This window comes from Ursus maritimus, unplaced genomic scaffold (genome assembly GCF_017311325.1).
Source record: "Ursus maritimus isolate PB19 unplaced genomic scaffold, ASM1731132v1 scaffold_24, whole genome shotgun sequence".
In the NCBI taxonomy this organism is placed as follows: domain Eukaryota; kingdom Metazoa; phylum Chordata; class Mammalia; order Carnivora; family Ursidae; genus Ursus; species Ursus maritimus.
This window is the reverse complement of record NW_024424897.1, coordinates 39,488,061-39,502,591: the sequence shown is the minus strand read 5'-3', so window position 1 is coordinate 39,502,591 and position 14,531 is coordinate 39,488,061. Positions and strand designations below refer to the sequence as shown.

Sequence of the window (14,531 nt, the reverse complement as noted above, 5' to 3'; positions counted from 1 at the left end):
CCCCCCCCCCCCCCCCCCCCGCCCAAGATCTTTATGAATGTCTGTATCACTGCCAGAGACACTAAAATAAATTGGGAGATTGCTTCGCTTTAAGTTTACCCCCAAGGCTCCATATTATTAAATTACTTCAATGTATTTCTCATCTCAAATTAGGCATGATCCTGTTGTTCCATTAAACTTATCACATAGCATTGTAAGAAGTTCCCTAGACACCAATATGTCATGCCAGCACTATAAAACTTCGTAAAATCTGTGGTCAAGTTCTCTTAGAACAAAATTAGTCTTTGTTTTTCCTTGACATTAATTAGTACAAGTTAAATCATATACAAAAACGTATCTGTCTTCCATTTCTATTTTTTATTCTGTACCATCTCAGACAGATCTTAGTTTAGTTGGATCCTGGATTTGTTCAACAGTGGTAGTCTGGGAGTCTTCCATTGGAACTCACGTTCTTACAGCACTTCCAAAGTTGTAATATCTCTACTCGCAAATCCCATGTATTTCATTCTCCAAAGTTTAGGGGAATATCAAGATACACAAATACTGTAGTACTACAGCTGCAAAGTTAGAACAATGAACTGCCTGACTTATTTATGTCATTTGTGGTAACTTAGAAACCAAACCAAATTCCCAGCATTATCTGTGCAAGATGAAGTTGGTGTTTGAGGATCTTTTATTATTTATATTCTAGATCTGCAGTTGTCTTTAGTAGTCACAGATACTGGCAGAACATAGGGGAAGCAGCTGATGGGGAGAAAAATCTTTAAGATGTCAGTCAATTCATGGCAATAGGCCATATTTGATATTTGTAACCCTCCCTCAGTAATAAATCCTACTGTCCTTGAAGATTGTTTCTTTTCTTGGGATTCCTGGGTGGCTCAGTCTGTTAAGCATCTGCCTTCAGCTCAGGTCATGATCCCAGAGTCCCGGGATTGAGTCCCACATTGGGCTTCTTATCAGGGAGCCTGCTGCTCCCCCTGCTTGTGCTTGCACGCTCTCTCTCTCACTTTCTCTGACAAATAAATCTTTAAAAAAAAATTGTTTTCATAAAGAATGGCTTCTGGGATTCTCCATACCTATTAGCGGATGTTAGAAATTCATAGTGGTTGTACCTTTAGTCTCAAGTTTTTCTTGCTGTTTCTCCTTGCTTTTTTGGTATGATGGAGTATATTTAAAATATCTTTATTTTCTTTTTAGAATGTCTGACATAATTCCTTATATTCTGTCCTCTTTAGTTCTTATTTCTGGCACTCCAATTTATTGTGGGTTTTGAATTTATTTTGGGTTTTGACCAAGTACTATGGCTTACTGGAATAAATCTCTGGTCTTTAGTTTTCTATAAGAGCAGGATCCCAGGCGTCTTTTGTGCTGTTAGTACTACCAGTTTTGGAATTCTGTAGTCCAAACTCCTTTGACTTCTAAGTGCACGTCCACTGGCTGAAAGGAGCATGAAGGGATTTCCAAATTGGAGTTGCTTGCAAAAGTATTTGGGTCAAATGAAAAGCAAAATGTTTCCTTTCTCTTCCCCTTAATCATCATCCATTCCTGGTCCTCTGTTAGCAGCTGGAGAAATCCCCTCAAAAGATACCAGAACTAGTACTTTACTAGGGACGTTTTCAAGCCAGTGTTTTAGTAGATTGATAACATAAATTGCTTTTCATCGCTTCTTATTGTTGTTACTACCTAAACTTTTTTTTTTTTTAAGAGTTTTTATTTATTTGACAGAGATAGAGACAGCCAGCGAGAGAGGGGACACAGGCAGGGGGAGTGGGAGAGGAAGAAGCAGGCTTCCAGCAGAGGAGCCTGATGCGGGGCTCGATCCCAGAACGCCAGGATCACACCCCGAGCCGAAGGCAGACGCTTAACGACTGAGCCACCCAGGCGCCCCGACCACCTAAGCTTTTGAATTAGTAATCTTTCTTTTCTAAGCATCTTTGTATAAAGAAATCCAGATCTATTTTTTTTTTCCTGAGGTTCCAGTTTTCTTAGTGTACCAGGTCTAAAACTATCCTCGTCCCAGGGGATATAATGGTAAGCAAAACAGATGAAGACCTTGCCTTTATGGAGGAAAAAGATATAAATGTATAGTATGTACAGTTGTAAAATAATTGCTAAGAAAGAAAAATATAGGGAAACTGAATGTATGAAGCAGGTGATCCAGCTCTTGTTTGAGATGTTGGATTTGGGAATAGTGGTGGATGGTCAGGTAGGGCTTCCTTAGAAAAATGAGCTGAGATATAAAAGATGGATATAGAAGTAAAATGGGGACTGAGAGGGTGAACAGATAGGTGATTCTAAGTAAAGGGAGTATCATAGATATGTCATTTGAGGCCAACAGAAAAAGTAAGGAGAGTGGCTAAGGCTAGAACAGATGACCATGGCCAGATAATGCAGAGCCTTATAGGCTGTTTAAGGATGTTGGTCTTTATCCCAAGAAAGCCATAAAATACTTTTTTTTTTTTAAGATTTTATTTAATTATTTGACAGAGAGAGACAGCGAGAGAGGGAACACAAGCAAGGGGAGTGGGAGAGGGGGAAGCAGGCTTCCCGCCGAGCAAGGAGCCTGATGCGGGGCTCGATCCCAGGACCCTGGGATCATGACCTGAGCCGAAGGCAGACGCTTAACGGCTGAGCCACCCAGGTGTCCCAGCCATAAAATACTTTAAATAGATATATTGAATTAATGGTGTTTCCCTACCTTTCTCTTTTGTAGATTTAGCTGCATTTTTAAAACTTAAGTTGGCTTCTTAACTCAATTGTATGTCTTTTCCACCATTAATAAATCTGATGTGTTTCTCCCCTTTCTCTTAACAGTCTTGTATTGGCTACAGGTTTTGAAGTTATTTTCAAATCAGCATCTTTTCATGTTTGAGTTTTAGTTCCTCTTTCAGTACCTGGGCCATAGATTCTTTTCACATACTTAACTCCTGAAGGTGCCTTATCAGTTGCTACTGAGCATATCTGAGTCTTAAAATCTAAGTGTTTAAGAACAAATTTTTAAGATGTTTCTCCTTGTATACTCTTTGGGTTTACTTTATGTTTTGTCTGCTATACTTCTAGAAGGGAATTTATTTATTTTGTAAAGGACTCCCTCCCCTCATTCAACTTTATCTTCTCATTATAAAGTGTTCCCATCCTTGTGTCTGAACCTCAGAAGAGACCCTGGATTCCCAGAATAATGGGCTTGATGTAGTCACCAATTTCACAGTTTTATACATGATAGCATTAAATGTGTAAGAAAAGTTGGGTAACTAACTTCTAACAGTGTAGATGCCAAATAGCTTATCATTTTATTATGAGGCCATAACTCTAGAAATGAAGCCTTACATCTGCCACTATTAGATTAATGTGCACAAATTAGAGGCACTAATCTTAGTCTCTTTCCAGCATAAAATCTCTGTCCTTCAGTGAGATCTGGCTATTCTTAAAATTTGAGTTTCCTACATGAATGTCATCTCAATGTTAGTCCGTTATGAGTTTAAATTAATTTCATTCTGCGGACAGCTTTTGAATCGTTAGATGTTTATGCTTGAAATCTTACCTCAAAATTTCAAATTCCTCATCTAGTTTCCTCTTGCCCCATTGCTTGCTTCCTCAGGAGTTATGGATGGGGAGCATATCATAAAGATGAACCAAATCCTTACTCAGGTATCTGATCCTGATTAAGTTAGGTCACGTGCAGCCTCAAACCAAATAGACCTGACCCATCCTACATGTTTCTTTGCCTTCCATTCTGATTTAGCTTAACAATCAAGATGTGGATACAGCCACTAAGAGAGGGAAGAGGGTAAACCAGGGAGGGAAAGAAAATTGCCTTTTTTCTTGAATAAAGCCACCTATGGAAGAGAGAAACTGGGCGTCATTGTTATATTTTATTCTAGGTGCATATTAGAATGTTTACTTTTAGGAGGGGGAGTTAGAGGGGAAATTGTGCGTAGCAAATCACATTCACAAAGTTATTTTTTAAGTTGGTTAATTGAAATTTGGAATTCCTTTTCTTAAAGGAACGATGTTAGAATGATAGCTGAATGTGCTTCATATCTCATTTAACTTAAAATGTACCATTTAAAACTGCCTCAAACCACCTGTGGTGAAGAACCTTTTTGTATTTAATTTTCAATCTTTCATAGATCGATGTTTTTGTAAATATACTTACTGATCACAAGCTTGGAGGATATTATGGCAATGTTAAATTTCCGTAAGTGATTAAGTCTTACTCCCAGTTTCTTGCCTTGTTGTGGAATGGTAACAAGTTTCCCTGATGACCTCAGTTTGCAGACCACATGTTGAGTAACACTAATTTAAAATATTTTCTGGGGTAGATCAGTGCAAGATGCTTCTGGCATTTCAGAGTTGGAACTTAGAACCACATTTTCTATAAAAACAATGTAAATAATACCATAAGCACTACAGTGTAATGGGTCATGATCCCTGACCTTAAAAATCTGTTACTCTAGGGGAGCCTGGCTGCCTCAGTTGGTAGAGCATGTGACTCTGATCTCAGGGTCATGAGTTCGAGCCCCATGTTGGACATAGAGTTTAATATAAAAACAAAAAAATCTTACTCGGGGAGGACATTGCTCTTCTTCTGAAAAGTATTTGTTGAGTGCCTTTCTGTAAGACACTGATAGGTGCTAGGGACACTGATGTAATAAAAAGATTGTCTCAAAAGATAATGTATGTGTGACAAAAAAGTGGTAAATACAAATACTTGAGATTAAGCTGTGATCATTAAGCTCTGGGATGGTTGGGGATGGGGCCATTGTAGAAGAGGGAGAGAGTACTTTATGCAAGCCTCACAATCTTAAGAGAGGTCATTTCCTCATTTTATAGATACCACGTCACATCTACTAACTGGAGCCAGAATTTAAATGTAGATTTTTCTGTCTGTTTTACCATTCTGACCTGTTTTCCTGTGTGGGACTTTAGTGGAGATGAAAAAGAAATGGGAACCATATTACAGACAGCAATTAGACAAAAGATTTGGCATTTAGGGGCCCATTGGAAAATTTGGAGAGAGGAATGATACATTCAGAATGGGGTTTTAAGAAAATTAACCTGGCCTTGGTATGTAGGTTTAACTCAAGCAATTAAGAATTGGATAGATTGGTTGTGACTAATGGATTATCTTCTAACATGTGGAAGGAAATTATAGGATATTCCTCTTTGTGTTCGGCTATGTTTTGGAGTTTTGCTAATTCTGCTTTGTAAGGTGACATTTATGGAGCTATTTTTATAGGAGAACACTAGTTATCTTTTAGTAAAATGGCATGTAGATTTTGTAGATGGCAGATACACTTTTTAAAATCAGCTTTGGGTATAACTAACATTCAGTAAAATGCACACACCTTAAGTATATAGTTAAGAGTTTTGACATATGTATACACTTACATAACCATAACTATGATCAAAATATAGAATGCTTCCATAATCTTGAAAAATTCCTTTGGGCTTCTACTCTGTCCCTTTAATGTACTTTTTTTTGAGGTATGAATTATATACCATTAGATTCAGTCTCTTTGGTGTATAGTTCTAAATTTGCACAACTGCACATAGGCAACAACCACCACAATCAAGATAAAGATTCCTAAAAATTTCCTCATGCCCCTTTTATGGTCAGCCCTCCTCTTCCCCACTCTTATGTGTTTTAAAAATATATCCGATACATGTCAGAAAGTACTATACATGAATTACCTGTTTTCAAGAATCCCATTGTGTACTGTTTTTATTTTGTTGCTGCTTAAGTTATAGTTCTTCGTTTTCTCTCATATTTATGCTTTCGAAACTGCTTGGATCCTTCCATTTCTACTCTTCCATAGTCATTTTGTCCTCTACTGATACCCTAGCATAGTTTTCTTAGTACTGTTCTGGAAATGCCCTTTGAGATCCCCACCCTGTAGTTTTTTAGCATACAGTTTCATGGCTTACCTCAGTAAGAAGATAGAGGCATCCTCACATCTTCTGTTGAAGGATCACTGTCCTCTTCTCTAAGAAAGGGAGGAATCCTGGGCAGAGTTATAGAGCTAACTTCTTTATAATATGTCCTTGTTTTCAATCATTATTCGCTCCTTAAAACTCTCTTGCCTCACTCTTTCCGATTATAAGAATCACTAGATTGTCACCTTATTGCCTTTTACACTAGTACATTTTTTGAGTAAGGAATCAGTATTGCTTCCATTCCCCCAACATCCGTTCTGTCTAGCCCTCTATAATCTGGTGTCTGTCTGTATCACACGACAAAAACTGTGTTCTAGAAAGTTGCGAATGGTTTCTAATTAACTGATTGCTCTCTTTTGCAGTTTAAAGGTACTACAAAAGTCTATGAATGTTTCTGTTTATTCTATCTCCTCGTAATAGTTTTTCCGTTGTTGATAATTTTCAAAACAAAAGGATCAATATAATTTATGTTTCCTTTTCCACTGCTTCTAAAACTAAATGAAAATGACATGTTGAAACAATAAATTACCAATCTATAGCAGGTCTATAATTGTATATTTCACCCCTAATGGAAGAAGAAAGTGATGGTTCCGTATCATTTGTTAGGAGATTGAATTTCCATAGCTTTAAAATAGTCAGACACTTTTGCATGAACTCAGTTATTCTTATCAAAATTTTCTTTTGACTAAATGTGTCCGCATTTTATAGGTAGAGTACTAAAGCACAGTAAATAATCTTGTCCCTCATTTGGTAATTTGGTTTTTTCTGACTTACTGCTTTGGTGTTTTTGTGTGTTGTGTTGTTCTGTTTTGTTTTTATGTATATAGACAATGTGTAGAGTCATGGGCTTGTACAGAGTTAAGAATAAGATCAGACATTATAAATTAGCTGAAGTAACTTTGATTTCATTGTTATTTTTTTTAAAGTTTAGGGCTATTTTTACTATAGAGCATTAAAGTGATACATTTTTTGTTTTTTTTGTGTGTGTTTTTTTTAGCTTGTCAGCCCATCTGCAGCTTACATTTACTGGTTTCTTCCACAAAAATGGTATGTACTTAAAAGTAAATATATTGGCCTTCTAACAACAAAATGCTTTGTAAATTTAAAAAAAAATTATTTTTGTGTGTGTGTATGTGCTAATTTATAAGATTATACTTAGTGGAAAAAATGTCAATTCTAATAATTCAATTTCTCTTTAGTTGACTTCTCCAGCTATTTCAGTTATTGCTTTATGTGGTCGATAATGGGATGTGGAAGATGTAACTTGTACCTGTTTAAACTTTAAAAGTAGTGGTTCTTAAATTTTGTGTATGTAGAAATGTTTTGGCAGTTTGTTTAAAATATATATATCTGGACAAAGAGTTGGATCTAGTAGGTTTTTGATACAGCTTAGGCATCTGCATTTTAATAAAGCACCAAGATAATTCAGAAATAGGTTGTTTGAGGAACAAATTTTGAGAAACTGGCTTAAATGCTTTTGTAGGTGGACTGTGTACATAAAACCTTACTGCTTTCCTGCTAGCCATTTAAATTTTTTTTTTTTAAAGATTTTATTTTTATTTATTCGACAGAGATAGAGACAGCCAGCAAGAGAGGGAACACAGCAGGGGGAGTGGGAGAGGAAGAAGCAGGCTCATAGCAGAAGAGCCTGATGTGGGGCTCGATCCCACAACGCAGGGATCACGCCCTGAGCCGAAGGCAGACGCTTAACCGCTGTGCCACCCAGGCGCCCCTAGCCATTTAAATTTTAAGTAGATTTTGAAATTGTTAAAATCATTCAGTGTCTTGAAGGTAAATGTTTGCTGCATGTGGCTTATATCTAAAATGAAATTCCAACTCTTACTCTAATAAACCATACTTTTTAGGACACTGTTGATATATATATAAAAAAAAAAAAAGCTATATAACATTATCTCACTCAACTCAGAGCCATCATCTTTCCAGAGATTATAACTAGAAAATAATGAGAAAATCTTTTCAATACAATTAAATTTCTTAGATTTTGCTATTTTTTATTTCCAATATTTTTTGGACTTTAAATTGTCTTAGAACTGAAATAGGGGAAGAGTCCCCTGAGTAGAATTCTTTCTGCATGAACATTTTTGGTTGATGGTATTGCATCGTATTTTTCTTTTTAAATACGGTAATAAAACAATAGAAACAACCACTGCTACCAATGATATATATCAATATGTTAGATATTTTACAAAGAAAAGTATATAGTCTTAAATGTTACTTCATTAAAAGAGGTAAAAGCATGCTAGGTAAACTTTCAGTTGGTTTCAAAATGGATAAAATGCTACTTGACTTCATCCATCTTTAATTATTGTGTAATGGAATGAAATCTTTTTAAGAAACTTGTCAAGATCACCATCCTTGGTATTGTTTAGTAAGAAACAAAGTTTATTAATAATATGGTTATATTAGAACAGTTTGATAACTAGTCAGGTTTTTTATGTAAGAAGTTTGAAATCTGGTCATATCTCTATTAGCTAATGTAACTTTACTTCTGGTTTTGCCTTAGATCTGATCCATTTTTATATAGAAGTAAACTGAGTAGCATTTTTATGTTTTTTTCCTAAATTAGTTTTACAATCATCTTATAGAGTCTTTATTTCTAATCATGCCTTATTCTTGGTTTTCTTTCGTACTTTTAAAAGAACAATGGACTCTAATACTTTAAAGCTTATAGTTTGAATTTTATAGGTTCGTTAGCCCTTTGTTCCCAGGGACTTACGTAAAACCCATGTAAGTTATCCATAACTGAAATTGATGATGGATATTAATTGACTATTGTTACTTGATTAATATTTAAGTTGGATTAATTTTACTTGAATTAGTTGAAATTAATTGGAGAGTAGTCTGATTAAACTTTTTTCCTGTCTACATGACAAAATACATAGAGTTCAGAATTGCTCAACTTCACTTGCAGTTTTTATTTTTTCTTGATGTTACTGAAGTATATGAGAAAGTAAACTCTGTTGATACTTCTGTTTCCAGAAAATAATTTCCCATTATAACTTTGAAAATTAGTGGAAGTTGGGAAGAAGCAGCTATATTGCCTCTCTTGTCTAATCAAGGTATATTTGTAGTTTTTTTTTTTTTTTTAAGAAATAATATTTTTAAGAAATCAAGATAGAAAACCAACAACAAGATCCCTAAAATCTGATTATTTTTTCCTTTTGTTTTTAAATGAAGACTTTTGTTTAGCTATTACTACTTGAAACTGCTTAGAATGAATACACAAAGATTATTAGGGTACTATTTTCATGGTGAGTATGGTTTGGAAAGCATTTTTGTTACTGCATTTTAAATACTGGATTTTTTTTCATGTATTACTTTTTTATCCTGAATACAGCATTCAAAGAGACTGACTGAAATGTATTTTATGTGCACACCCTACATAAGAATGTTTATGCTTTGTTTTGTTTTAAAGATTTTATTTATTTGACACAGAGAGAGCGAGCACAAGTAGGGGGATCGTCAGGCAGGAGAGGGAGAAGCAGTCTCCCCGCCCATTGGGGAGCCCAATGTGGGGCTTGATCCCAGGGTCCTGGGATCATGACCTGAGCCAAAGACAGCCGCTTAACGACTGAGCCACCCAGGCGCCCCAAGAAGAATGTTTTTAAGTAGAAAAAAAGCATTGTCCAAAATCTCAGAAGGAAAATTATTTTATTTTTGTTTACGTTTGTGGATGCATCTGTTGTAGTTTTATATATTATTGAAACCTAGTGATGATTGATTAAATAGTTTGAACTATTAATAATGCCTTTGGGATGAAAGACAAGTAAGTTACAGAGAAATACTCTAGAACCTTAATTTGCAAAAGCCTTTGTTAGGTAATTGATACAAAGAATGTAGACTATTATTTAAAATTAAAATCCCCAAACTTTGTAAACCAAGAGAGACTCCCCTGGGTGGGTAGTAAATAATATTCTAAATTTAGCTATCCTGTTCAGGCTTTAGAGAAATTCTAGGGAAAAGGTAAAAAACTAGCTGTCTTTCTTGTGAAATAATAATATAGTTGTATATGTAACTTTTATATCAGAAATCCATTATTTTAATCCCTTTGATCACAAATCCTAGTCAAAGAACTTTTTGGTTTGATAATGCCTTGCATTCAAAATAAAGCATATATAATAGTGACTAGTTCAATTTTAAGAGTATCATAAGCTAAGTAATTTTTCTAATAGATTTTGAGAGAAGGAAAAAAATTTTAAATGTTTATTTTGTGTGTGGTTGTCTGTCTTGAATATTTCATTTGTGCTTTCTGCCAAGAAGCTTTAACTGTATTTGTCAGAAATACTTTTGACTAGAAGTTTATTATATTCTCTAATTATCATAAATGTTAAATCTTTATAGCCATATAATAACTTAATGTTTTTAACATTAATTAAAATAATTGAACGTCTTATTTGAATCAAAAGAAAAATCACAGTATTGTAGGAAGGTAATTGTATTGTGAAAGGTTTATTTAAATGACTTTTTAAAAGGCTTTTAAAGAGTTTGCTGCAAATTGGAACTGGTTTGGGGGAAAAATGAGTAAACTTCTGAGAAGTCTTTATTATAGGAAGTCTTTTTGTTGGAAATTCCCAGACTTCTTAGGAAAATGAGTACGATATTTATATTAAAAAATTTTTTAAAGTATTGATTTTCTATTTAGATAAGCCATCACAAAACTCAGAAAATGAACAAAATTCTGTTACCTTGGAAGTCCTGCTTGTGAAAGTTTGCCATAAAAAAAGAAAGGTAACATATAAACACAATATTGGTAGATTATGTGGAATAATTTTTTAATTGAGTATGTTCATGTATATATATTGTGCTTTTAAACTTTGAAAGCTCGCTTGCTTTCTTTCAAGATTTATTTATTTGAGAGAGAGAGAGTGTGCGTGTGCGCATGTGGGGGAGAAGGGCAGAGGGGAGGGGGTGAGAGAGTCCCAAGCTGACTCTGCAGCAAGCATAGAGCATGGAGCCCAAGGCAGGGATCCATCCCACAGCCCCTAGATCACAACTTGAGCCGAAACCAAAAGTTGGATGCCCAACCGACTGTGCCACTGAGGTACCCCAAACCTTGAAAGCTTTTAGATATGTTGATGGCTGAATTATAAAATTGATAACCTATTTTGCCAACCTCCCAGATCTTCCTGTTTTTTTCGGGGCTGGCTGAGGTATCTGCATAAAACCTTCTGCTATTATAGGAGTTTGACGATGAAGGTTAGAAACTATCTTTTAGCATCTTAGCACATACATTCAGATGCTTCCCTACCACTCTGGTCTCTTAGCTTACTTTTTAGCGATTTGTACCAATTGAAATTTAAATAAGGGCTGTGAGAATTTTTCCCAGAAGGATTACCTTATGTAACACTACTCTCAGGCAAAGAAATTCTGTTGCCAGTGTTATTAGCCATTGACGTATTAATACATTGCCTCAAATTTTTATTTATAAGGTGAAATCATTTCACCACAGAAACACATGTTATGATAGTTAAATTTTCTCAGCAGCCCACTAAAGCCAATAGATATACTTTTAGTAGCCTCAGGACCTTGGGTATTTTAAGATTAGGAATGATCTGTATAGAGGTTCCTGTTGTTGATGTTCTTCCAAAATCATCGTAAGATGACACAGGGCTTAAGCGCTACTAAAGCACTCATACAGAGTGGACTAAGGTGATAGGAGACGACAATATAAGTTTATATTCAAAACTTCAAAGTTAAGAAATACCATTCCCCACTCCAGTGCAATCCTATGCATGATAAGTAGTGATGTGAACATTCTTGAAGATTCAAGCAAAAAAAAAAAAGTGAATACAATTAATAGTGTCCTTTTTGTGTTTCAAAAAAATAATAGGTGTAAACATTGGCTTAGAAGGATATACACAACCAGTTGCTAATATTAGTCATCTCTGTAGTATAGGACCAGGGGGGGATGGGGGAAACTTAAATATTTCTCATTTTATACTCTTTTGTAGAGTAGAATTTTTTTTTAATATAATAAGAATGTATTCTGTTTTCAAAGAAAAGCTAGTATCTTGTTACAAGGTCTTCCACATCTTCCAGTTTTTCAACTATTTAAGCATAACTCCAGTTATATAATTACAGAATATTATTCATAAGATGAACAATATTGCTCCTATTAAGCAGCGTTTAAATACATAGATTTACTATTTTATAACGTTGAGAGTGGTGTTTTTATTATCGTCTATTTTCATTTCTAATGGTCCTATCAATTATTTTGTTAAAATAGAAAATTTAAGGGAAAAGATTATTAATTTATATAAGCTTAACATTTTAAGCATGGTTTTAATCCCATATTTGTAATTTAAAACTATTTCAGATGATCATCGGCTAAATATTGGATATACTGTATCATTTTTTCCTTATATTGGAGAAATCCTTATATTGGAGAAATATTTGGGATATAGCTGTTCCATATTTCCTTTTTGTTTCATCACAATTTTCAGAAGTATGGTTAGAATTTTAGCATGCCATTTGGTAATCATGTTTCCTGTATCTGTGATTGTAAGTTGTATTATAATTCTTATCATAATTGCATATGCATAAATAAGTATAATTTCATAATCTTTGCCTTTGCAGGATGTAAGTTGTCCAATAAGGCAAGTTCCTACAGGTAAAAAGCAGGTGCCTTTGAATCCTGATCTCAATCAAACAAAACCTGGAAATTTCCCGTCCCTTGCAGTTTCCAGTAATGAATTTGAACCTAGTAACAGCCATATGGTGAAGTCTTACTCATTGCTATTTAGAGTGACTCGTCCGGGAAGAAGAGAGTTTAATGGAATGATTAATGGAGAAACCAATGAAAATATTGGTAATTTTTATTTTAATAGTTTTATTTTAAACTTTGCTTTTCCAAGGAAGAAAATGGTACAGAACTAGAAGTAAATTGCATGCATTCTGAAGGCATGAGATGACCTTTATTTGCAGATATTTTACAGTATGATGAGATAATTTTATGGTAGATTACCCTGGATCTTAAATGGTTGGCTGTTGTGCTGTACTAGGTATTTAATCTGTAAAGTTCTCATTTTTACATGAGGAAACGTATTTCATATGGTAAAAAAAATATATATTGAACACTGGATGGAGAAGACTGGTATTTCAGATTAGTCTCTTGGCAAACAAAACAATGAATTCATTCCTCCCCCCACCACACAACATTTTATTGTGAAAAATTTCATATGTATATGACTGTCGAAAGAGTTTTATATAGTAAACATCTGTCTACCCACTGCTTAGATTCTGTAAGATTTTATTATATTTGCTTATCACGTATCTATCCCTCTGTCTTCCCAAAAGTTCTGAATCTACCCTTGAGGTAATCATTCAGCCTACATATAAGTGCTGGGAATACAAAGATCATTAAAACGTTAGTCGTATCCACCAGAAGCTCACAAAAGCTGACCTGGAGTGCAGAGATAGATATAAATCATTGTAGCACCATGATGAACGGTATAGTAGAGGTGTACGTGAAGTTCAGTGGAGAGGCACCTTTGGGGAAATAATCTTTGAGTCTTTGAAGTACCTTTGAAGTTTTTGAAAAGTAACCATAAGTGAGGATTTTTTTCTCCTTTCCTAGTAAGGACATACACATATGGTAAAACACAAACTTGAGGAGCTTAAGTCTGGACATGATACCACAGCTTAATTATAATTTGTACCTAATTTGGGATAAGGGACCATATTGTAAAAAAGACCTTTGTGTTTGAATATTTGACTCATAAGAAATGTTTGTGAAATTCAGATGTCAATGAAGAACTTCCAGCTAGAAGAAAACGAAATCGTGAAGATGGGGAAAAGACATTTGTTGCACAAATGACAGTATTTGATAAAAACAGGTAATGTTGTTGGACAAGTGAGGTTCCCATAATGTTCTAGAAATGTTTTTATTCTGAAGTATAATATAGTGGTGATATTTCTTTGCCTTTGTTTCTCTTTATTCTTAAAAATGATAAAATAAGTTTGTAAATACTGAATTTTTCTCTTTGTCACATAGAAAGCAATAAACATGGACGAGTTGCTATTCAGATGGCTCAGTTAAGATTGTTTATTAGCCATGTCACTTCTGAGTGTCTGCTCTTTGTGAGACACTGTTCTAGGCAGTGAAAAGGCAACAAAATCCCTGCCTTTATGGGGCTTAACTTCTAGTGGAAGAAACAGACACCACCACCCCAAAAGTATATCAACTCACTATTGGTGAGTGCTGTGAAGAAAAAGAGAATAAATGCTTGTTTTGCAGAGAAAGGTCTAAGAGAAGGTAATATTTGAAAGAGACCTGAATGAAGTAGGCCCTGTGCAAATCTTGAGGTTATGTATTTACTTAAAAAATTAAGGAAGAAATCTGTGTGTCGTCATCATGTGGCTCTGTGCATTTGGCACAGGGTAGGGTAGCAGAGAACACCTGGATTTGTCATCATCTCTCTAGTCTTTTCACTGGGGAGTGAAGCATCTTTGTGCCAATAAAAGAATATCTAGGAGGCAAAGGCAGCATTCTTTTTTGACAGGATCGGAGAATGTGCCATGAGTTCTTATTTCTGGCTTCTTGCTGGCAGTTAACACAGTTCACTGTTAGGCAT

The 14,531-nt window shown here is 34.9% G+C and overlaps 1 protein-coding gene across 2 annotated transcripts in view; it reads left to right on the top strand.

The window, feature by feature from the left end:
- The window catches only part of SUZ12 (SUZ12 polycomb repressive complex 2 subunit), a 42,269-nt gene that overhangs the window by 9,636 nt on the left and 18,102 nt on the right, over positions 1–14,531 (top strand). For both annotated transcript variants that reach the window (XM_008695574.2, XM_040641022.1), the window contains 4 exons: positions 6,935–6,984; positions 10,601–10,686; positions 12,535–12,766; positions 13,700–13,793. In XM_008695574.2, coding sequence (XP_008693796.2) covers positions 6,935–6,984; positions 10,601–10,686; positions 12,535–12,766; positions 13,700–13,793 — 462 coding nt within the window. The remainder of the gene's footprint in view (positions 1–6,934; positions 6,985–10,600; positions 10,687–12,534; positions 12,767–13,699; positions 13,794–14,531) is intronic.